This window comes from Rhamphochromis sp. 'chilingali' (assembly GCF_963969265.1).
Source record: "Rhamphochromis sp. 'chilingali' genome assembly, chromosome: 7".
NCBI classification, from domain to species: Eukaryota; Metazoa; Chordata; class Actinopteri; order Cichliformes; family Cichlidae; genus Rhamphochromis; species Rhamphochromis sp. 'chilingali'.
Window position 1 is genome coordinate 33,222,570 of NC_137934.1, and position 25,577 is coordinate 33,248,146.

The following is a 25,577-nucleotide window of genomic DNA, read 5'->3' on the forward strand; positions in this document are numbered from 1 at the left end:
TTGATATTCAATCATTGCCAAAATACAGTCACTGTTACCAGCAGGCAGACTGTCTGTGACAGTTTAAAGAGCTATTTGCATAAATCACAAAACCCCAAAAGCCTAAAAAAGAAATGTAATAAATGTTAATAAAAACATTAAAATACTATTTTGAGTCCTGTTTCTATTACACAAGTGCAAGTGCATAATCACGAATGAACTTCAATTGTTTATTTAAAATCATACTAAAATATGTATTTTAAGGAAAGTTCACACCAACTCAAAGTCAACAAAATAAATAAATAAAACAGCAAATTTGGCTTTTATGCCAAAAATAGAGATTTTAACTCATTAATATTACGGTTTTAAAAGTCTTTTTATATATATATATATATATATATATATATATATATATATATATATATCCACCAAAAGACTGAACGCTTGCTACTATTAAACTGACTCATAGTCACATGACCACTGGTGCAGCTGTTGTGTGAGATGTGGTGCCACGCTATTGGCTACTGCACTTTTATTATTATTGGCTACTAAAGGATCAGTGCCCCACTTTACCTTCCTTCTTTTGCTTTTTTTTTTCCAAGTAGCTTATTTTGTTAATAGAAAGTGTGTGTGTGTGTGTGTGTGTGTGTGTGTGTGTGTGTGTGTGTGTGTGTGTGTGTGTGTGAGAGAGAACTTATTATTAATTGTTTTTATGAAGCTGAGCTCTCATAGGCAAACTAGTCTCCAGGCTCCGTAACAGACATTCAGAGCTCTTTTTTTGGATTTTGCATGCCTTTAGCTCCATTGTTTGTCAGGATGAATTAACACTGCATACTACTGAGAGTCTTCCATTTTGGGGTTTTCTAGTTTCAATTAGAATAGAGCAAACAAAATTTGCATGTTTGCAACAGGATGCTAGTAAGACTTTCAGAAAGCCTGCAGAACTACTGCTAAAGACCATAAAAAACAATTGCAAGTCTGCTTGAAATTAAAATAGAAATAACTGGGGGTTAGCTAAAAAATATATGCACAGTCCTTTTATTTCAAGTAGTAAAAAAAATAAAGAACTCAAAACAAGAAAAGTACTAACAAACATTTTATTACAGAATTCAAATTCTTACAGTGAAAAAAATGATCCTAGTCTGACCCGACTCCCACTTCACACTAAATTATTTTCTGAACAAAACCCCCCAAATAACAAAAACAGTGTGCAGATGTGAATAAACCCGCTTACAGAAAATTAAAATGAAATGAGATGAAGAGACGGCACAGCACAGTCAGGATACAGGACATAGCTGCTCCTGTCAACCCTCACTCTAGAGTTTAGCTGGTACAAACAGCCAGTTCTTGCATCTTCTCAATTTCAATTCAATGAATCAGAGCATAAAAAGCAAAGCTGGTAGAAGGAAAACAGGAGCTTTGCTGACTCTTCTTTCACATTTGCCTTTTAATCTTCATCAGGTGTCACCTGGTCTCCACTTAATGCCGCAGCATCTCCTGGAACCTGGAAAAATAAAGTTAAAGAGCATATTGTTATAGTCGGGGTAAAAAAACAAAACCCAGTCAGTGTGTGTCCAAGGACATCATCCCCTAAGCAAATCGCGAAGATTTTTCATATGTATAAGTTACATTAGTTATATAGCTCTGTGTTTTTGCTTTAAGGATATTAATGCTTACAAACGTCTAAAAATGCAGAAGATACCCCGCCGTCAGGCTGTTTCTTTTACCAAAATCTCTGCACGTTGTTTTCTAGCTGGATCTGAACTTATGAAAATGTTATCTGGGCCACTTTTAGGTGAATGACCACTGAAAGCAGCAATCCTTTCTGCAGACTTTGTTTGCCCCTCAGGCTGGTGTGTTAACATCTTACCGTTCTCAAAGCTGTCCTTCTTCTTCGTCAGAGCTCGGATCTCCTCTCGATGCTCAGCAGCTCCACTTCGAAGATCAGCGTCGCTCCGCCGGGGATCTTTGGAGGGGCTCCCCGGTCTCCGTAGCCCAGCTCGGCGGGGATGACCAGCTTCCTCTTCTCGCCCTCGCACATGCCCAGCAGGCCCTGGTCCCAGCCTTTGATCACCTGGCCGGTGCCCAGGGTGAAGGTGAAAGGCCTGTCGCGGGGAATGCTACTGTCAAATTCGGTGCCGTCCTCCAGCTTTCCGGTGTAGTGCATATTCAGCACGTCTCCTTTGCGGGATTTGATGGGGCAGTTGTCCACTCGCTTCTTGATGCCGATCTGCAGCTTCTTCTTCTCGGCTCCACTCACCGCCGCCGGGCTCAGGGAGAGCACCGCCACCGCGAACAGCACGTACACCCGCATGGCTGCAGTACCGAGTCTGACGAGAGTGAAGCTAAAAGACCAGCGAGCAAAAAAATGGGGGGAAGCAAAATGAGAAACGAGCAGGAAATCTGCTCTTGAAAGCGGATATACGTAAGATACGACCGGATGTCGTTTACCGGGTGGTGTTACTACAAAACCCGTCCGGAAAAATTACCTGAAGTTGGATTCACATTGGTTGATTCTGGTCGGTACCGTGTGGGACTAAGTTCCCTTTTTCTTGTCACTTATACATAATATATATATAAATATGTCTTTTTGTTTTCTAAAGACGGTAGTTTACTGTTATTGACAGTTTTGTTGTTGTTCTTGTTTTTTTAAAGCAGAAATGTAAAGAAAATAGTCTAAGGACTAAGGCTGTAATTCTCCAATTTGAATGTGTCATTCAGCCTTGTAAATCCTAGCAACCGTCTTAAATCAAGTTACATCCTTTTAAATTTGTGAAATATTTACTTTACTTGTTATGCCTTAGAAATTTAATATTATGCATCTGGAATGTCTTGTATGTTTTGACGCTGAACATTTTTTTCTATTAAAAATTATTTATTACAAATTAAAGTAAAAGTGTGTCTTAAATCTTAAAAATAGGATATTAAAGTAAACTGCGTATTTATTTTGTTGTGGTATGAATGGCCGTATTTACCCTGGAAGACAGCAGAGGAAACCCTGAGCCAAGTCTCTGTCCACATTAACAGTCAAAAACCAAGTTCACATATGGCAAACTGTTTAAACTGCTTTCAGTTCTGTGAAATGCAATTAATTGAATTTTAATGGAAACATTTTAAATCCAAGAAAACAGTCGTTTGATGATCCTGTTTCTTTAAGAAACACTGAACGACGAGCTCGAAACCGACTTTAGCCTCATCCCTCCCACAGTCTGCGTTACGTCACCCACTGTCACTCAGTGGTCACCTGCTTCAGCTGAGGTACGTACGTCTAGTTCTCTCTGTGTACTTAAACTTGCATCTCCACGTACTCGACACTTCGAGGGTCAATAATGGGTTTGTATGTGGGCTTTACAGGGCTGAAACCCACGGGGAGAACACGGAGAAGCTAACAGCCAGTTGCCACAATGCTCGCTCGCCTGTTAGCGTCGCTCGTCAACAACCTTCACGTCGTTGAGAAGTTGGCGGAGTCTCGACCGATTCGCAGGGCGGCTCAGATCACAGCTTATGCTATCACCAAGGCTCAGATAGCCGGACGGGACGCCTCGGACCGGGCCTTGCGCTCCCAGACGCTACGGCAGGTCCGGGACGAGGCCAGCAAAGTGCCCGGGGATCTGGGAGAGATCAGTGGCCGCCTCAAGAGAGTCAGAGACACGTTTGTGAATGAGGTGAAGTCAGGCTGGAAGGACGGATCCAGGCAGGTGAAGAAGTGAAGAAGACAAGCTGGTTGTGGGATGTGACCGAAACGCTGCTGCTTGAACTAAATAGAACTATTGTGTGAGCACATTGTGTCAGCATGGGACAGAGACGGCGTGCTGGTGAACCATCACCATCAGGGTGCGCTCAGGTGGTCGGTAATGTCTGTACTTGCAATCTGCAAGGTCAGTTTATAACAAACTGTGGTTAGAAAAATCAATGTCTTTTTAAACTTCTGAAAACACGTGGGAGCTTGAAGTGTGCTCTTTACCTCCCACAAACTTCTGATGGTGACGTGGACGCTGTGTTTAAGTAAAACCTTTTGTTTAGAAGATTTAGATTGGCTTCTGATGAGGTCTTCTTGACATTCATCCCTTGTAGCGAACTGTGCAATCATTTGTCCGTAACACATCATCCTGCCAAAGAGCCTTTTCTGGCTCTGTGTTTCTAGAATAAAAAAGTATTCATATTAAGTGAGATGTGCTGTGTAAAAAGACCTTTTAGATGTGACTCAATCAATAAATATTATAATTCAAAACTGCTGATAGTCTGCACCTAAATCCCATCTTGATTGTATTAAACTGCTGTGGTGTACAGAGACGCAATTACAAATATGTGCAATTGCCCAGAAACTTTATACCTCATAATCAATGGGTGAGTTTTACAGTAGGAATCTGGTCATATCAGGGAAAGCACACTTGCTACCAAATGAAAATAACTTCTTAGTAAAGGAACACTTTTTAATTGGTGTACAGCATTAGTTGATTAAACTTCAGGGATATTGATTTGGTCAGTTTAGTAGCAGAAGGGTTTTATAGTTTCAGCTACCTTGGTGTCAATGAAATAGTCTTATTGCTGCCCCTCTAATTATCCCCAAAAGAGTAGGAATTTTACAGGTGGAGGCCGCTGACATTGTTTCCCCTTTTTGTTTTATTCTTTTTTCTTTCACTAGTTTTACATTTAGCTGCTACTGGTAGCATGAGGCAGAAGTTGTCCATTGGATTGAGATCTGATGACTGTGGAGCTCATTTGAGTATAGTGACCTCACCATCACGTTCAACAAACCAGTTTGAGGTGATCTGATCTTTGTGACATGGTCTTTGATCCTGCTGGAAGCAGCCATCAGAAGATGCAGTCAGTAACAATTCTCAGGTAGGCTGTGGCATTTAAGCAATGGTCAGTTTGTCCTAAAGGGCCCAAAGTGTAAAAAGAACCCCCCCCCCCCCCCCCCCCCCCCCCACACACACACACACACACACACACAAAAAACTCCCAATATCGTTCCGCCACCATCACCCTGAACCTTTGATATAAGGGCAGGAAGGATCCATAATTTCATATTGTTTATACCAAATTTGGACCCTGTCGTCTGAATGTCACAGCAGATTTTTGGACTCACCAGACCAGGCATTGTTTTCTAATTGATCATTGGGTTTGTTTGTTTTTTTTGGAGGGGGGGTTTGTCCTGATCTCAGTGGACAGGAGGGGCACCCAATTTGGTTTTCTGCTGGCATAGCCCACCTGCTTCAAAGTTTGATGTGTAATCTGTTTAGAGATGCTCTGCTGCAAATGTTGGTTGTAAAAAGTAGTTATTTTCTTTCTGCTCCCTTCCATCAGCCTGAAGAATTATTGTCCCCTGAATAATAAAAATATTTTTACCCAGAGAACTGCTGCCAACTGGATACTTTTAGATCATTCTCTCTATATTCTAGAAATAGTTGTGTGGAAAACTCTCAGCAGATCAGCAGCCTCTAAAGACTCAGACCAGCCCGTCTGGCACCAAAAAGTCACTTAAATCAACTTTCTTCCCAAATCTGATGCTCAGTTTAAACCTGAACAGGTCACCTCCCTCATGTTTAATTGCACTGAGTTACGGTGATGTGATTAGTCGGTTAGATATTTGTGTTTAACAGTGTTGAACAGTTGTGCCTAATAAAGTGGCCACAAAAAAGATCCTCATGGAGAGAGAATTTGAAACACCTACAGAAAAGTGAAAAAAAAAACAACACTGGACAATTTTAGAGAAGGCTCTACAGAGTGCATTTTGCAGTAAAGAGCTTTATTTCATTAGAAAGAGCTTTATTTAGAAATACTTGTGCAGACACACTGGCCTGGCAACTAAATATTAGTCACATGTTCCATCATTTCACATAGAAATACATGTCTTATCCACAGAAAGAGAAGGCATTGGTTTCTGACAACATGAGTCAGTACATATACACTGATATGGCACCTGAACTTCATATAAAAATAAATCTCTTAACATAGGAAAAATTCACATCCAATCAGCATGTTAACAACAGGAAATAGCATCAAGCAGCAGCAGCAGCATCCAACAGGTACAGTGAATCTGAGCAAAAACAGTCATTGTTAAAGAGAGAGTAAGTGAGCTGTTTGGGTTGGAAGACATGCGATCACACTCTGGAATGATTAAAGGAAAATCAAACCCCTTCCTAACCAGACTAGACCTACAAAAATTGAAATTAAACAATTTTTTCAAGGTTTTAAAGTCCAAATGACCCAAACAAGTCTTGCACCAACACTCCTCTGTCACTTCAACCATCCAGAAAAACAAATTCGCATTCACCCTCCGACACAAACCACAGGGTGTCTCCTTCATGTTCTCCCCAAAGTTGTTGGAACCTGACAGGTTGTGCTGGTTTTATTCACTCCATCTGTGAAAAAACGGATAAACTGCAAAATGTGCAGAAAATGGCTGGATGGTGGAACATGTATTGTCTGCTGACACTGCTGTTCCCGATCAAATGCATCAGATTACAATCAATAATGAGAAAAAAACAGATTTCACTGCACTGGTGCAGGCTTGATCGCATCATTTAAGGACTTAAAATTTAAACATTTGAGGAGTATACATGAAGCAGACAGCCTACGGACGCACATGGAGTTGCTTGTCATTACACATTCGCAGCACAGCTCTGTGTGCAGGTCACACTAGTCCATTTTCACTGATATGGTATTAGCTTACAGTAGAAACAGCCTGGAGCAAGAAAAAGGCTGTGCTCGTATGCAGTATTTACAGTGCAAGTGGCAGCAAAGCAGCAATCTGACTTGTGGACTCACAGGAAACCTTGGGAAACTAAAAAGCCGGTGTGAATCCAGTTATAACTGGCTAGGTCAGGACAGTTTTAAATCTTTAACGGCTCACACGTGAGCTTAAAAGTCAGACTGCGCTTTCTTTGCAAAGCCAGATTTGGAGAGACGGTGCTGCATTACCCACTTACAGTAACAGATGGCAGCACATGCACTGATATGGCAGCTCACCTTTAGTAAACAAAGCGGCAGCAGCACGTTCCCCTATTTGGCTGACAGTCGACTGGTAGCTTACTCATACCTCTGCCACAAAAACAGGAAGCGTTGTGCATCAGCACTACTACATCTCACATCCGAAGGCAGCTCCGACATGCCGTCCTCTCGTGTGTTTAATTAACATACAATCAGGCAAATACAGAAAGGCAAAGGGCTCCCAGGGCAGTGAATGCATTTATGGTGGCGGGGGTTGAGTGGACAGCAATCAGAAGAATTAAAGCCTGGACATTAATGTGGTGAAAAGAGGTGAATGAAAAAAAAAGGAAAAGAAGTGACAGTTGTGTCTCAGAAAGGAGAGCATACAGAAAAACGAAAAAGGGGAAAGGAGTGGGGAAAAGAGTAGCCGTGTAGGCCTGTCATGCTGTTGTTACATCCAGTAGTTGGTCAGCATGAAGCTGAACAAGGCAGTTGGCAGCAGCCACACAGAGGACGCCACTGGAAAAGGAGAGAGATCAAGAAATATTAGCGAGGCTGTACATGAGACTTATTTTTATGTTAATGAAGCAATCCCCGAGACAGATGGCCGGCTTTTAGTCAAATTTAAGTTGGAACAAGTTTTCTTCAACTCTAGATCTCCATTGTCTTCAATCTGTTTATTTTTGTCCATCAGTGGAACTTTTTGTATCAGATACAAAGCACACATTTTTTTATTCCTTGCAAACTTTAAGACAGAAATTTAGGACAACTGCACTCTGGCATTTCAACTTAAAGAGGCCGCTGCATTGTTTCATTTCATTTTCCATCATCTGTCTTAAACTCTTGTGTGAGCATGCCATACTTCTACTAGTTTCCCCATTTCCAGTCTTTATGTTACACTAGGCTAGTGCCTGGAGCTTCAGACTTGACATACATAGGTTAGCATGTTGGCTTTACCTGCATTCGATGAGCTGCACTCCAAATCAACCAGCGAGTCCAAGTAGACCTGGCCCAGCCACTCCTGGTAGGTCTTTCTGTCAGCAACACCCACGAGACGCACAGTGGAGTCTTTGAAAATAAGATCTGTACCTTTGTACACCTGTGAGTCAAACATCTTGAAAGCAGTACCTGTGTCACTGCCAAAATATGTCTGCAAAGAAACACATGGATATAAAAATTTCATGGGAAAATCATGCTTGACAGAGTAATTCATGCTTTTGGATGCCCAGTTTGAATTCTCAGACCTCAGAGCATCCTTGAACATACTGCCAAAAATCCCCAAACTCTTATTCTGAAGGATCTCTGACTCTCACAAAGAACATTCAGATGAACAGCATTACCTGTGCTTGGTGCAAAAGTCCATAGATAGCATGGATGTTCATGTCTGGGCGTACCATTACAGCGTGGGAAGGGACTCTGCCCAGGTTGCAGTATTTATAATGCGTTACCTCGGCTTTACCTTCAGACTGACAGAGCAGCTGGAAATCTGAAGGCAGCAGACCTACACAACACAATTCAGATGACTGACTTTAATGTAAACATGTTTTTTTTGTTTGTTTTTTTTATTCTCCCTAAAATAGGAGACGTTTAAAGGTGAGCATCTCAAAGTCCGGTGTTACTCGTCTTACCGTCAGTGTTTTCGAGGACAGTAGAATGCTTGACGAACGCCACGTCTCCCTCTCCTTTTGCCACACACCTGAAACGACCGGATAAACAAACACATGCAAGTGTTGCGTGAGTGCATTAATCTTCAATAGAATTTATACTTTATAATTTGGAGGAGCTGTGGCATGTTTCCCATATACACAAATATATCAGAAATGCTTCTGTGATTTGGATCTGTATGAAATTTCCACTGCTGAAAATTGAAAGGTAAAGACCTTCTAATAACCTGACAACCACCTATATGCAAGCACTTGGCGACAGTGGGAAGGAAAATCTCCTTTAAACAGGACAAAACCTTGTTTCTGCTATATTAGAAAATATTTTAACAACATCCTCTTAAATTATTTGATACACTGTCAGGGCAAAATATTGCTCAAAGCTGCTTTAACAAACGCTGACTTAAAGAAATGCAGTGTTTGTACAGAAGAGGGTAAAAAATGTCTTCCTTCAGTGAATGAATCCAGATTTCCTGATGCGGTGCAGTGGGCTTGGGGTGGGTTTTTAGTACCTGAAGGCGCCGTCGTAGCCATCATAAAGGTCTTTTCCTTTCTCGCATTTGTTCTGTCCTGATTCGTCTCCCACACAGAGTTCACACAGGCTGCTGGGGAAACCGGCTTGATTCGCACCTGGTACACAGCACTTTTCAAAGAAGTCTCCAACAGCTAAGCATCATGGGAAACATAAAATGCAAATTTAGAGACTGCCCTGACAATTTAGGCTCTATCTGAGGTAAAAGAAAGAGCAACAGCAGTGTTTGATCATTCCACTGGTGTTACAGTTTGACCATAAATGTGCCTAAAATTTAAAAAACTTAATCAGGGTTGTAATGAACTGGAGAAACTAAAAATAACACAGTTTTATTACAGCCTCTGCTATCAAAGCTCACAGTTTTCTATATTTGCCTCCTGACCACATCAGCTCATACTTCTACCACACACACACACACACACACACACACACACACACACACACACACACACACACACACACACACACACACACACACACACACACACACCAAACTGACCTTGGGGTATCTGACATTGTTGTGGGCTGATCAGACCTCTCTCCATCAGAACTGCTACGGGAATGTTCCAGCCAGCTGTGCGGCCATATCCGGTGTGACAGGAGCGACGGCCACGCAGGTCGTCTAGGTTACGAATGTCAGAACTGCTCTTTTTCACCACTGCAACTGCGTAGTATGAGGAACCATCACGGTCGTCTGGAGAAAGAAAAGAAAAAAACCCCACCTGCATGATTGCTTCTCGTCTGTGAAACCAGACCACTGTGACTGTATTTTGGAGTCTCTGTGTTTTTACCTGTGTAGCTCTCGCCAGTAGCTGGGACCAAGCCATAGTCTTTGCCTGCAGTGTAGATATAACCTCCATCCAGAGTGATGGCGTCGGCATCTTTGTTCTATAAACACATGACAAGGAAACGCTGGAGTAAAGATACCAGAACTGCTAGAATAAAGCATTTTTTATATCATTTCTACAAAAGTATTCTGCAGGCTGATGTATAATAGCTGTCTGAGATAAGTAAGTAACATATTTACATATATTCGTAAGTGCATGCTAGTTGTGAGGTAACAAGACAATGTACATGTGAGTATTATGTATCCTTAATATAGCAGTTTTGCCCCAAAAGGCAAAACTGCTGTGGGCTGTAGAACAGGGGTGGGTTTGCTGTCTACTGTGGGCCCACACAGTCATGTTTGCTATTTCAGTAAAGCTAAATGTTAGGCAATATCTCTGTGAAGGTTTTCAGTCAGGCAATATCATTTTATGCAGTAGGTAAATGCAACACTTGCAGTACGTGACGTGTTTGTAGGGAACTGAATGCAATGATCGGAGTTATTGTCGTTTTAGGGACTAAGAACCAGTAGGGAGATTTCTGTTACCTTGATTTTCTTCATACAGTCAGTCACAGAGTCCCCGTAGACACAGTTAATGTTTGGAGTTAGCCCTTTACTCTGGAAGGCCACGCTCATGTCAGCACATTTCTGCTGCTCACCGCTGGATATCACACACCACCGCAGGGCATTTGGGATATCTGACATGGGAGGTAGTTGTAGGTTGTAAAGACAGTTAAATAGGTTTTAAAGCAAGTTAAGGAATGATCCGAAGTGTTTAATAAAAGATTGTTCACCTTTGGGATCACAGTCCATGGCCTTCAAAGCATTATGGTACCTATTACCCATCCATTTCTTGGGTTCATCTGAGTTAGCTGCCTTAAAGGTGGTGGCGAGATTAGAGAAAAGCACAGTTCCGTCTCCATAATCCGCCGATGAAAACATGGGGAAGTTTGACTTTTGCTGCAAACAGGAGGTCAATGTCAATTAACACTGGAGTACTATGACTAGAGTGTTATTCAAATAAAACATGGAAGGCATTATCACATGTAAAGGTTAAGATGGTTAAATCCTGCCATATCTTAAAATACTTTTACACTTTATTCCAAACTTGACAACTTGAAAGCCAAGTGGTAACCATATGTTCACATGTATATAAACCATATGCCAGTGTTTCTAAGCTATTATTTCAGTTGGCCTCTAACACAGACTTGAGTGAAGTCTTACATTTTCAGCTCACAGCCAACCTCCAGTTTGAACTCTTAACTACACTAACACACCCACACACTCTATATGCAATAAGAAATGTAAGCAATCTCACACCAAGGCTAAACTGGTGACTATTGTGGAGTTTTATTAATATCACAGAGCTTTTGCCATTACTCGTGCTTTTAGCACTGAAGCTGGTAATTTGCTGTCAGTAGCATAAGTACAGTTAAACCGAGGTGCTTCAGATGGTCGAAGAACACACTCTTCCAAAATTATTATTGGAGATTGATTCAGGCTTAACTAGCCATCTGTACAACTGACAAGCACGTAACCAGACAGTAAGTGGAACATATGGCAGCACAGCACAGGTTTAGTTGATTTTCAATTCTAATCTCACCTTTGAGAGACACAAACAAGGTCACCCAGGCTTGCTACTACCTCCGGAGGAATATTGTAATTTTAGGTATGTGTACATAAATGTGTACATAAATGTGTGTGTTTATTTGAATATATGATGTTTAATTCCATCTTTTTCTTTTAGGAGTTGCTATTAATATTAATTTTAAGTTGTTCACATTTGAATCACACCTTCAAATTTTAGTGAAGATTTTTAATTGACTTAAAATGTTTGGACAGCAGAACCTTGTAACACTAGTTTTGAAAAGTGCAAATACAATTTAATATTATTATTATTAGTAGTAGTAGTAGTATTCAACCGATTATAAAATCAAATAGGTTCAGTAGCCTGAGTTTGTTTAACTTTACATTTAGTGACCATCTTTAATAATAATATTAATGTTTTTTTGTTTACATTTTTTTGTAATGGTTATTCATACTGTGTAGGTGGGGAAAAAAAGGCTCTGACTTTCACAATGCAGAAAAATAACCCCTTGGCTTACTGAGGTGCTACTGATGTGCCATTAATGTCTGAATGTTCCTAAGGAGGGTTTGTTTGGACCTACCAGGCCTTCCATCAGCATGTTAAACACCACAGAGGGACTGATGTCATTTCTGACCACAACACCACGAGATGGGACAGGGACCAGGTTGCACCGGCTCCACTGAGTAACAGGAGCTCTAGTGCCATCAGGACACAGCAGTTCATAGTCTGAGGACTTCAGATCTTTTGCCCAGGTTGGACCACGACCTGGTGAAGAAGCACCTGGTTAAGTTACATCCTGAATGATAAAACCGGCTTAGTAGGAAACTAATTACTATAATAACCAACTAATGTCTGTCTACCCTTCACTAACTATGACTTTACCGTCAGTGTTCTCCCCTACAGTTGTGTCTTTGATGAAGGCCACATCTCCAGCACCTTCAGCCAAACACCTACAGAGACCAAGATTGTTGTGAAATAGAAACAAATTAACAGATATACTGGACTCATACCTAACTGTGTATCTTCTGTGTAAGAGTGTAATGAGTGTGAATGTGGGTTTACCTGAAAGCTCCTTCGTAGCTGTAGTACCTCTCATTGCTGCTCATCTCACATTTGTGCTGCCCACTTTCATCTCCTATGCACAGCTGACATAGAGACTGGGGCTCACCTTGGGTAGCTCCAGGGATACAACTGGCATTGAAGAAATTTGCAACACCTAATATGCAAACACACACACATGCAACGAAATGTTACTGTGACATGCAACCGGTGTATTACATTATTCTGTAAGAATATGTATTTTGAGAAGTGTGTAAAGTTTACTTTGAATGTTCAGCAGGCAATCTCAGTTAGTTTTATTAGCATTATCATTTTAATATTTTTCCTGTAGAGTTCATACACCGAAGTACCAAAATAAACACTGTGTGCTGTCGGTCCTGCTTGCTGCACAACAACATTCAATATTTAGTATTTACTGCTGTTTATACTTAGCTAGATTAATGCGATGGTGTTGTGTTTAGTATGTTGCTCTGGTTTTTTTTTTTTTTTTGCTTGTTTTCTCTTCTTTTTCTCTCAACAGGTGATCCAGGAGATTTTTCTTTTTTCTCTTTTTAAGTGCCCTTTCTCACTGTCCCTGTTATCCTTTTTATCGTTAACTCGGTTTTCCTCGGTCTTTTCACGTGTGTTATGAATATCTCTTTTTTTTTCGGTACCGGTACTAGTTTTATTTTGTTGTATTTATCCGCGACACCTTAAATGCCGGTCCGTGAAAATATTGTCGGGCATAAACCGGTCTGTGGCGCAAAAAAGGTTGGGGACCGCTGATTTATACAACCATTTGGAGGCTTTTACTTTAAAAACACACATCACTATGTTAATCATGATAACCTTCCTATGCGGGTATTTTTTTACTGCAGGTTCAACTTCCAGTTAAAATGACACAATGTTCCTTTAGTGTATATATAAATATATATATTCGCTATCATCTGATCATTTATTAATAAGTTCTATGTAGCTGTGAAAATAACTGTAGGCTGTGTTGTCCTGGTCACTTCGTCTTGTACCTCCGTACTCACCTGTTCAAGATTACTCCATAAAACAAACTTAACTCATGTTATTCTCTGCTAGCTGTACTGTGTTCCTGTCATGTTGTATTCTGTCTAAAATGACTAAATATTCAAAACTCAAACATGTCATTCATACCCTGTGGGATGTTGCAGCCCATCACGGACATGTAGCCTTGGTCTATCAAGTACCCTATGGGCATGTTCCACCCAGCAGTGCGACCTATCCCGGTGTGGCAGCTCTTCTTTCCTGCCAGGTTGTGGATATTGATGCCAGAGTTTTTTTTCTTCACTACAGCAACTGCATGGTAGGTGGTGACAGCTGAAGCAAAAAAGCACAGGTATTAGCAACCGCTGTATGAGACTGATAAATCTAGACCCACAAATGGTGTCTGACATGTTGACACTGAAGAGACCAAAAGATATCTGGGATCAAAGTATAGTTTACCACATCAGTTTTGAAATATCCCACATGTACAATTATTGTTGGGATTAACAGCAGTCATAATGTAACACACTTATCCTAGGTAAACATAATGGCTGACTTGGTCATTTGCTATCTCTATGAAACACTGTGCATTAATGTTAGTAGAGATAAGCCAGAAGATATAAACTCAATAGAAAGACATGATATAAAGAGCAAATGAGATATATTCTCCGCTGAGTTCAGAAGATAATCCTTTTTGAAGAGTCATAAAAGCTTAAAATGTCATAAAAGCTTCAAGAGTGACAAAAGATGAATTTTACTATGTAATAATAGTAAAACCTTTACATATGAATAAAACATTATGTGGGAGCCAAGTTAAGATAGTTCATATGTTTTAGTATTTATATTTCGCTGTTGTTAAGCTTGTTTGTGTAATTAATAATTTTAGGAAATAGATGCATGTTTATGGTGGAACTAGGTTACGTAGTACCATGAATACATGTGCCTTAAAGACTCGTGTTTATAGTAAAATCCGGGCATCACGGATGTATGCAAATTAGTGCATGCGGTGCGGGAGGGGGGAGAGAGAGAGAAAAGGAGTTAACACGGCATAAGCTATACGGGGCAGCAGGGTAGAACAGAGCCACACGGTTTTCCTACCGTAGTAGGTTATTTTGTTGAGGACAAGTTAAACCCCGACCACTCCTGTAAGATGCAAAAACTGTGGAATAAATATTTTGTTACATCTTTTCACATCGGAGTCCCGTGGAGTTCTTTTTCCTCTTCAAACTGACGTACGCGAGTGAATCACGGGAAAACTGGTCTCACGGCTTAAACACATTATTCATATGTAATGCTGTTTATTTAGGCCTATGTGCTTGCTTTTTATGAGAAATCAAGCTACTCTTGTTTCATTAGCAACAAATTAACTAACCCTTACAAACTGAGCCAAAACTCAGAAATAGTGTGAGAAACTCTAAAAACACCATTACTGCTTCTGCGGGAATTAAGAGGGTGAGTAGCAGCCAGGTGTTCCTTATCAAATACATTCGATTAATTGATCATCAGTAAGTGTGAGCATCTCTATAAAAGCATCAGTTTTGACACAATTTTCCCAACTGTGGGTACCCCAGCAAATTCTCCCCAGAATGTGTGATGCTCAGACGAACTGCAAAAACAACACACTCTCACTCCCAAAGCGTAACATTTTACAGTACATGACAAATCCTCGATATATTACTCTTCCGGGCACCCAACACGTCCCTAGGTTACAAGATCTTAAAAATGAGGAAACATGAGAATCGTTTGGAATGAATCCACACATGTACTTTTGTTATACTTAAATCGCTTTGGAAAACACTATCCAACGTCATTAAAGTGCTGGTTAACCTTAGGGATAAGGTTGGGGTTAGGGCTTGAATACATGGTTGGAGTGTCATTCTACTGGATTTCATCCTTAACCTGTCGCATAGCATAAGAACGTGGAGGGTCACCTTTCACGTCCCTCAGGAACTTGACAAATGGTCATTATATTACGCCTCAGGAGTGATCACGGGCTGGCAGGCCTCAGTTGCCATGTTAATTTCAGAAGTTCATTAGAATTAGCACAATTAGAAAAAGACTAAACAAGTACAGATTGTTTGAAGGGTTGCCAGGAGAAAACCTCTTTCCTCTAAAAAAGAATAAGGCACAGCTTAGGATTTGCAAAGCTGCATCTGAACAAAATCACAAGGCTTCTGGATCAGTGTCCTTTAGACAGACAAGACCAACCTGGAGATGTTTGGCCATAACGTACACAATATTTGTCAAATACTGCAGGGTGCAGTACACCGTTCAGACCTATTGCAGTCATGGAATCGGCCATATACCATGGACAGTGATCTGTGCCTTAGCAGCAAATTTACAACAGAATGTCTGAAAAAGTGATCAAGGTGTGGCAAAGGCCCATTCAAAGTCCAAACCTCAGCCTGATTGAAATGCTCTGTCACGACCTTAAGAGAGCTGTGTACAAATTAATGAGTGCAAATCTCAATTATCTGAAGTAGCTCTGGAAAAGGGAGTGGACCGAAATTCTCCCCAGTGATGTGAGAGCCTGATAAAGTTATACAGAAAGTGATTATGTTCAGTTGTTGCTGCTAAACGTGGTTCACTGAATCATGGGGTGTACTGCATTTTAGGTTCTTTTTTTTTTTATTAATTAATTAATTTATTTATTTATTTAATACCAAGGTGCAATATCTACTTGTCATATTGTGAATAGATAACCTCACTAGTCTCCTGACTGGTCCGTTTACAGCATCCTGCCATACAACTGCATTTGTCCCTAACCATCGGGAACCCTCGCGTTAACATTTATCAAGTTGAAAAAGTTAGCGTTCATCCTCCAGCTTCACTGTGCTAATGCGTTTATACTATGCTAACCATAGCTCTGTTGCTAGCCACCACATAGCACATCATTATATACCCGCTAGTCCAACTTTAATAACCCTACAAATGTCACTGCTGTTTAGTTTTGTCTTCATTTATGTTGGAAGTGACAGCAAAGCTGTAGGTTTAAAATTTTCAGAAATCCCTCAATCAGAAAATAGTATATTATTTAATCTTAAAATGTTTTTGGAGACTTCCTGTATACCACTAGAGGGAGCCCACGTACCACCAGTGGTACGTGTACCACAGTTTGAGAACCACTGCATTAGAGGTTGTATTTAAATGTTCCAATATGTAAAACCTTAAAACTGAAACAGGGTGTCTTTTGTTTTCATTGTTTTGTTAGTTGATTGTAGTCTGTCTATGGCCAAAGAAACAGTTGTTAGAATATTTATTTTATTTATTTAGACATTTCTAGTTATTCTGTATTATTTAAACAAGCATGCAGTGATCGAAGGCCTTTTTTAAAAACTTTGTCATGTTCCTGTACTTATGCTGCGCTCAGCTAAGCTAAGAACCCGCTAGCTTCATCACTTCTCCTTAATTGTAATTCACTGATTTGGGGTCTTACAGCCAGCCTGTGATTCACTGCCAGCCATCTTAAACGAAGCTGTTTTCCCCAAGTTGTAGATGTCTTTGGCAGACATGGACAGGGCATCAGCTTCCTTTCTCTGCAGACAAAAATATTAATGATAGTGAAACACAGGACATAGGGCGTCAGCAGTAATGGATGACTCATTAACTCAAACATTGCAAAGATGATAACTAATGAAGAAATATTTGAAACAACAACAAGTCTTTACCAATGAAGGTTTTAAAATAAACATGAAGCTCCCAGTCTGTGGTTGTCATAAAAAAAGAAACACAAAGTGTGCATTGTGCTGATAACAGATCACCAAGTTATTGGTTCATGGTTTATGTTGTTATCTGAAGTCTGACTGTACTTTATGGTACTCGGAGCATTTAATCAACTTTAATGGGTCCTTGTTGGTCCCACATGACTGAAATAAACAATCTTCAAATTTTCTGGGTCCAAGGAAGCTTCAAGTTTGATTTCCTACCAGTTCAATCTTACCTGTAGTTTCTGACCGCAGTCCTCCACTGACGCTGCATTGACGCAGCTGAGGGAAGGACGGATGGAGGCTGTGCTGAAAGCCTGAGACATGGCCTGACATTTCTTCTGCTCGTTCTGTGAGATGGTGCACCATTTGATTGTGCTTTGGCCAAACACTGAGGGAGAGACAGAGGGAGTTATTCTGGCATTAAATTGTTACACCACCTGATTTACAAAAATTACATTCTGCTTCAGCACTGCTATTCCTAACATGGGAGCTGGGATCTAAAAAGGGTTGCAAAATAATTTACTAAATGGGAAAGGAAGCATATTTTTACTGCACACACGACATTCATTTTCTCAGATATTTTTCTCTGTGGTACAGCAATAAGGACTGAACAGTGTTATTCCTCCAGAATAGGGGATTATTCATAGAAATAGCTTCACTTTTATTGGTCATCAGTTAGTAAAGATGTAACCAGAAATAACTGTAATAATACAAAAGGCACCAGTACAAGGTAAATGTCCTACTTTTTAAACCTTTTGTAAGTAACGTTGTTGTGCACAGTTTGTCATTATGGTTTCTTAATCATTTTTGGTTAATTTTTTTTTTGCCAAATTATTTAAATCTTAAGAGTCTTAAGAATATTCAAATCTAAAAGTAAAATTGTTTTTCTGTACATGGACACTCAATAAGATCCAACACAGGATCAAAGATCTTTCATATAAAAGAAAAACGGTTGCACTTTCTTTCATACATTTACAGCATATTTAGCTTTAAAAAGCCAGTCTTACCAGTATGTAGTATTAGCAGTAGTGTTCCAACTGTCCTCCACATGGCCACAGCCTTGTTCTTGTTTCCGCTCTGCTGGATGAAATAACCTCCTTTCTCCTCTCCTCTGCTTTATAAAGTGACTTCTGAGTCAAAGTCCTCCTTCAATCTCCAAGGCTCAGCTTAAAGTCCACGTGCAAAGCTTGTATAAGGCTGTATTTTCCACTGTTTTACAACTATAATAGTGTCTTGCAGGGATTAAAAGAAGATATTAGCTCAAGTTTTTTCTAGACTTTAAGGAGTGTGCCTCCCTGGTTTACCAGGTCTGACACGTCTCTGCTGCCGCTGCCTGGCTGCAGGCCAAAGCCTGGACACAGAGGTCTTTTTTAACCCACCTCTGCTTTCCCCCTCCCTCCTCTCCTCGATCAGTGTGGTGCTTTTCCACTGGTGTGCAAAAGGAAAGAAGGAATTCAGGCCAGCACATTGAGGTTGTAACTGACTCACAAAACAAGAAGTGTTTTTACCTGCTCTTACTGCTAAATTTGACATGATTTGGGGGTTTTTTTGTAACGTTCGTTTTCCATAAGTTGCAGTCAGTTCGGCCTTGTTACCACAAGGTGACCACAATGTAAGGATTACACGTAAAAGTTGGGCATTTAAAATCTCACTTAAAATTAAGAAATACACATGTCTACACAAAAGTTATTTTTACCGCAGATTAAAAAAAAAGTCTCTCTGTGATGGATTTATAGTAGGCTACTACGACTTATTAATAAAGTGTTGCAGAGGCATGAGTCTGTGAGTAAATCTGTTGATGCTGGTGGGGGAGCCTTTTATATCATTAACAAGCAGTGTTGGGTAAGTTACTTTAAATTAGTAACTTAGTTACATTACTAGTTACTTCTCTCAAAAGTAACTCAGTTACTTCAAGTTACTCGTTACTTTCAAAGTAACTAGTTACTAGGGAAAGTAACTTTGGTTTTACTCAGAATTCTCTTGTTAATGTGTTTCTTCCATAACTTTGCCAGTCTTCTAGCTTGCTTACTTGCCACAAGTGCACTGTGCCACCTACCAATAGAAAGGAAAAGATAATGTGCATATTTCCACGAGAGAAAACCCACGCCTGGACCGTCGTTGACCGCCCCATGATTCTAGCCTACGTCACAGCATCATGTGCGCTTTTTACATCCAACAGGAAAACTGCAGTCGTGGTGCTTTCGATTGTACTCAGAACTCGGAAATTCTGCCTTCCAAACAGGAAGATGTGGGTAACACCAGAGTGCAAATGAGCTGCATACAGGGCTGGACTGGGACAAAAAAATCGGTCCGCGCGTTTTGACTAGAGACCGACCCACCATTATAGGAAAAATAATTCCTTTGAATGAAAAGAAACACTGTTGTGACAGTGATGTACACCGTTTTGATGGTATATATGCATCAATCTATCACTTATTTGTTGTAAGACTCAGATAATTATTTTTTAAAAGCGAGACATTTTAAATGAGAGTAAGAAAGAAAAGTGTTTCTTTGTGCCCCCCTTTCCCTGTTAATGCCCTACCTGACCCCCTGGCAACACTTTGCTAGACCCGCCCCTGCACAGTTACCAGCTGTCAGCTACTTAGAAAAGGATCCTGGTGTTATTTGTCTCTCAGAAACAGTTCATAACTTCTCTTCAACTCATTCATGTCACCTAAAAGGTAAACCTGTTTCTCCATCACAGCTCTGATGATTCAGTAAGGACATCTCCTGGTTTCATCTTCATGTTTCCCTCTCTCCAGATAACCAAACCGACATCATGACCAGCAGCTTTTACGGCTGTGGCTCCAGCAAACATCAGCTGATACTAGAAATTAATATTAAATAAATTCTCACAACAGCTAATCAAGCTTAAACGTGCTGCTGTTGCTTATGGCGACATCCACTGGTTTACTCTTTCTGGTACAAAGTGGGCGATAAACAAACAAGAGAGAAAAGCCGATCAGCTGATCATTGATCAGTTTTATGATTGAAGTAGAAACAGGAGAGGGAGGGGGAGAGAATGAGAGAAGAAGATGCAGCTGTGCAGCAAAGACACAGAATAAATCCAGCTTTGTGTCTTTTTCATTGTAGCTGAAGTCCGGGACAAACCGTTCCTTTTCACCTCAATACGAAACTCGTAGTATTTTCTTTGAATAGGAGACGATTCCATTGTTTAGGGGATGGTTGGCAACTCTAATAATTAACCTTATAAACAAAATAAAGTTCAACATCAGTAACATCATAGCACCACCCAGCTGTATAGAAACTCCATCATGCTAGCTAGCACACAGTACGAAAAAGTCAGCACAACGAAAATAAACTCCACCTAAACTTGGTTCATATCTGACCCAGACAGACTGCAGGTCATAACTTCTTACCTGAAGTTCAGTTCACCTGACACTCACCGGCGGCCGCCTCGGGTCTCTGCTCCTCCTGCCTCTCCTTTCCCTCATCTACCTGTTGGCCTCCACCACTTGCTAATATGACTGAATCTGTGGAAGCTCCGCCACCACACGAAGTAACGAATGACGATCTAAATCCCAGTAACGATTAACGTGTTCCTGATTTTGGCATAATAACTAGTTACCGTGCTCGTTACCACAATAATAACGTACTTACTGTAACGAGTTACTTAATAACGTGTTAGGCCCTACACTGCTAATAAGATATATAGAGAGATATATTAGACATTTAACACACTTTTGTTTTTCAAAGAAAAATGTGTGTGTACTTTATTCCACCTTACTACGGAGCCCCGCAGGGGACATGGGAGAAAAAAAAAATTAAGACGGACTTTTGCGAGATCTCGCAAAACAAACTCGGGATCTCGCAAAACTTTTGCAAGATCTCGCAAAACAAACTCGGGATCTCGCAAAACTTTTGCGAGATCTCGCAAAAGTTTTAGCCGCATTCTTCCCGTTAGCTCGAAGCTAACGGGAGATCGAGACCTACTACAGCCGGGAGGAACACCACTTTCCCGGCACATCGTGCCTCGACCTCCCGGTCGGCTTCGAGCCAGCGTCTGAAGAATGCGGCTAAAAGTTTTGAAAGATCCCGAGTTTGTTTTGTGAGATCTCGCAAAAGTTTTGCGAAATCCCGAGTTTGTTTTGCGAGATCTCGCAAAACTTTTGTGAGATCCCGAGTTTGTTTTGCGAGATCTCGCAAAAGTCTGTCTTAATTTTTTTTTCTCCCATGTCCCCTGCGGGGCTCCGTACCTTACTTCACACCTACAGGGAGTGCAGAATTATTAGGCAAATGAGTATTTTGTCCACATCATCCTCTTCATGCATGTTGTCTTACTCCAAGCTGTATAGGCTCGAAAGCCTACTACCAATTAAGCATATTAGGTGATGTGCAACTCTGTAATGAGAAGGGGTGTGGTCTAATGACATCAACACCCTATATCAGGTGTGCATAATTATTAGGCAACGTCCTTTCCTTTGGCAAAATGGGTCAAAAGAAGGACTTGACAGGCTCAGAAAAGTCAAAAACAGTGAGATATCTTGCAGAGGGATGCAGCAGTCTCAAAATTGCAAAGCTTCTGAAGCGTGATCATCAAACAATCAAGCGTTTCATTCAAAATAGTCAACAGGGTCGCAAGAAGCGTGTGGAAAAACCAAGGCGCAAAATAACTGCCTATGAACTGAGAAAAGTCAAGCGTGCAGCTGCCAAGATGCCACTTGCCACCAGTTTGGCCATATTTCAGAGCTGCAACATCACTGGAGTGCCCAAAAGCACAAGGTGTGCAATACTCAGAGACATGGCCAAGGTAAGAAAGGCTGAAAGACGACCACCACTGAACAAGACACACAAGCTGAAACGTCAAGACTGGGCCAAGAAATATCCCAAGACTGGTTTTTCTAAGGTTTTATGGACTGATGAAATGAGAGTGAGTCTTGATGGGCCAGATGGATGGGCCCGTGGCTGGATTGGTAAAGGGCAGAGAGCTCCAGTCCGACTCAGACGCCAGCAAGGTGGAGGTGGAGTACTGGTTTGGGCTGGTATCATCAAAGATGAGCTTGTGGGGCCTTTTCGGGTTGAGGATGGAGTCAAGCTCAACTCCCAGTCCTACTGCCAGTTTCTGGAAGACACCTTCTTCAAGCAGTGGTACAGGAAGAAGTCTGCATCCTTCAAGAAAAACATGATTTTCATGCAGGACAATGCTCCATCACACGCGTCCAAGTACTCCACAGCGTGGCTGGCAAGAAGGGGTATAAAAGAAGAAAAACTAATGACATGGCCTCCTTGTTCACCTGATCTGAACCCCATTGGGAACCTGTGGTCCATCATCAAATGTGAGATTTACAAGGAGGGGAAACAGTACACCTTCTGAACAGTGTCTGGGAGGCTGTGGTTGCTGCTGCACGCAATGTTGATGGTGAACAGATCAAAACACTGACAGAATCCATGGATGGCAGGCTTTTGAGTGTCCTTGCAAAGAAAGGTGGCTATATTGGTCGCTGATTTGTTTTTGTTTTGTTTTTGAATGTCAGAAATGTATATTTGTGAATGTGGAGATGTTATATTGGTTTTACTGGTAAAAATAAATAATTGAAATGGGTATATATTTGTTTTTTGTTAAGTTGCCTAATAATTATGCACAGCAATAGTCACCTGCACACACAGATATACCCCTAAAATAGCTAAAACTAACAACAAACTAAAAACTACTTCCAAAAACATTCAGCTTTGATATTAATGAGTTTTTTGGGTTCATTGAGAACATGGTTGTTGTTCAATAATAACATTATTCCTCAAAAATACAACTTCCCTAATAATTCTGCACTCCCTGTAGGCATAATATACAGGGATGAACTTTGTCCCGTATGGGGCTGTTTCACTGTACAGGTCTCAGGAGAGTTACTGTACTCTCATTTTACATTGTGGGCCACATACAGCCCACTTTGATCTTAAGTGGGAGTGAAACTCCCCTTTCTGTCATTGTAAAAAACAAAATAACAAAATATTTAATTAGTGAGATATCTTAATATACAACAACAAAATGCAATTTCAACAGTGTGTCTCAATTTTTATACATGATAAAGAAAATTTGCTATAGTACATGGAAGAAACCAGTCAGCACAACTTCAATTACAAGGAAGAAATGTGGAAAAAAATAGAGGGAAAAAAGCCCTTCTATAAAACAGAATGTTTTTGTTAATTCACAGAAAGTGTCCTATTTTTTTCACTGTGGGTCCACAAAAAGGAAAAAAATGTCTAAATTTCTATTGTAGATATCCACATATACAAAAAGTCTGAAAATATATTTAAAAGTTCAATATTTATGCCCTGCTTCACATTTTCCAGTGTTGTCCAGTGGGCTGGATTGGCATCTTTGCTGGACCAATTCTGGCCTCCGGGCCTTATGTTTGACATCCAGAGATAATAATAGAAAGTTCAAAGAGGTTTGAATCCTTTTTTATGTTTCTTTCTTTCTTTCTTTCTTTCTTTCTTTCTTTCTTTCTTTCTTTCTTTCTTTCTTTCTTTCTTTCTTTCTTTCTTTCTTTCTTTCTTTTTTTTTTTTTACAATGCTGCAGTGCCAAACATCTGCTGAGTGGATGCTGCAGCACATGAGGATGCATTATTGTGGTCATAAAACAAATTATAAATCTGCAGCCTTTTGCCAAAACTCAGGAAGTCGACCTTATCATAAAATGTGTAATTGCTCTCATTGTTGACAAAATGTTCAGATACCTAACAACGATCATTTCCAGGCACGGGACAGGAGATGATGATAATAAAACTTCATCAGCAGAAAGACCTCACTGTGGCGAAACTGTCCGGGTGTGAGCTTGCTCATTTTTTACACTGTGACAGCATGAGGATGACACGGAGGTGACAGTCACACCGAGGTGTCAGAGTGGTGCCATTTTCAGTCAGTGTTTTTTGTCAGCAGACATGAGAATCTGCCTTTCATTGAATATGAAGCGTTTAACCTGCATTTTACAATGCAGGACAAAACAGTGTTCTTTGCATAAAAATGTTGAACTGCCTCTGCATGACTGTCCTGAGCGCTTCTAGGCTTTTCTCATTGGTCACATGAACCAGGGCCAGTGTCATGCACAGGCAATATACTGTACCTAAACATATAATTATCATATGACAGTTTAACTTGCACAGAAGGCCCTAGGCCTGCCAAGACTGATATGGGAATAGTTTATATCCAGTGACCCTGGGTATTTTATTGCAGGATATTTGCTTCGAACTTCTCGATAATAACAAGCTGAACTCCAGGACTCGATGAACTCAAGAACTATGAAAGTGTGAACCTTGGACCTGGTGACGAATTATATCTGTGGAGATAAGTACAGACATCAGAGCGCCTAAGTCGAATGAACATAAAATAAGTTTTTCAGTCACTTGTATTATTTTGTAGTCCTCTGTATGGCTGGGATTACTTTTTTTCCTTTAGTTAATATCTGAAATGTATGATTTGATACTAATTACACACAAAAAATCATTTAAATCTTTAATATCAGATTATGATAATAAAAAAAACAACAACCCTGGACTGCAGGAGAGAGAGAGAGAGGACCAGACCAGACCCTGGGTGGATCTCACCTGCCTCTTTATTTTTGTTGTTGTGTTGTCTTGTTTTGTAGCTACAGTTTTTTTATTTAACCAATGCGTAAACTGAATCTGCAAAAAGGTCTTCAACTCTGTTTTATTTATATAGCATCTAATCACAACAGTGTCACCTCAACACACTTTACTGTATATTGTAAGGTATAAACCTTACAACAATACAAAGAAAACCCCAACAATCAACCGACCTCCTATGAGCAAGCACTTGGAAAAAAAAAACTCCCTTTTGAAAGTTTGTTCTCAGGAAGGCAAAACCCCCAAAACAAACATTTCAGTAAGAACTACGTGGTAAACGTGTTTTATTTTCTTGTTCATTGATTAGAAAAGACGTAAATTTGAAAGATGATTACTCATGTTATTATTATGGTTATCATTATGTAATTATATGAACAAAGCATTATTTGAGCCTGCATAGGTTTTTCTTGGGCACTCCAGCTTCGTCCAAGAGTCAAAAGAAAGGCAAGTTGGGTTACCTGGTGATTACAAATTGGCAGTATGAGTGAATATGAGTGTGAAAGTTCATTTGTCCCTCTGTCTTAGACCAACAGCCTGTCATAGGGTATACTCTATGACAGGTGGGCTAGTATGGTGGGCCTGATTGGTCAAACATGCTGCAACTTAAGAAAACACCAGCAAATAAAAAAAAAGTTGCAAAAGCTTTAAAAAAGCTCATAAACACAATGAAAGTTTTTGAGGGCAGGCAAAAAAC

At 40.4% G+C, this 25,577-nt stretch overlaps 3 protein-coding genes across 3 annotated transcripts; 1 reads left to right on the plus strand and 2 right to left on the minus strand.

Annotated features, from left to right (window-relative positions):
* Positions 1-1,062: 1,062 nt before the first annotated feature.
* On the minus strand, positions 1,063-2,406 carry fkbp2 (FKBP prolyl isomerase 2). Its single transcript, XM_080886949.1, has 2 exons — positions 1,850-2,406; positions 1,063-1,483 (listed from the first exon to the last, which is right to left on the minus strand). Exon 1 carries the CDS (start codon positions 2,291-2,293, stop codon positions 1,877-1,879), a length of 417 nt encoding a protein of 138 aa, XP_080743075.1. The 5' UTR covers positions 2,294-2,406; the 3' UTR covers positions 1,063-1,483; positions 1,850-1,876.
* Positions 2,407-3,098: 692 nt separating this feature from the next.
* Positions 3,099-4,904, plus strand: LOC308399593 (protein NCBP2AS2-like). Its single transcript, XM_080886950.1, has 2 exons — positions 3,099-3,237; positions 3,334-4,904. Exon 2 carries the CDS (start codon positions 3,384-3,386, stop codon positions 3,687-3,689), a length of 306 nt encoding a protein of 101 aa, XP_080743076.1. The 5' UTR covers positions 3,099-3,237; positions 3,334-3,383; the 3' UTR covers positions 3,690-4,904.
* An 824-nt stretch (positions 4,905-5,728) lies between these two features.
* Positions 5,729-18,589, minus strand: meltf (melanotransferrin). Its single transcript, XM_080887612.1, has 16 exons — positions 18,289-18,589; positions 17,515-17,669; positions 17,011-17,110; positions 13,725-13,907; positions 12,585-12,738; positions 12,405-12,472; positions 12,103-12,287; positions 10,729-10,894; positions 10,481-10,632; positions 9,900-9,996; positions 9,608-9,802; positions 9,089-9,242; positions 8,544-8,611; positions 8,256-8,416; positions 7,873-8,065; positions 5,729-7,434 (listed from the first exon to the last, which is right to left on the minus strand). Exons 1-16 carry the CDS (start codon positions 18,329-18,331, stop codon positions 7,367-7,369), a joined length of 2,142 nt encoding a protein of 713 aa, XP_080743738.1. The 5' UTR covers positions 18,332-18,589; the 3' UTR covers positions 5,729-7,366.
* Positions 18,590-25,577: the final 6,988 nt, after the last annotated feature.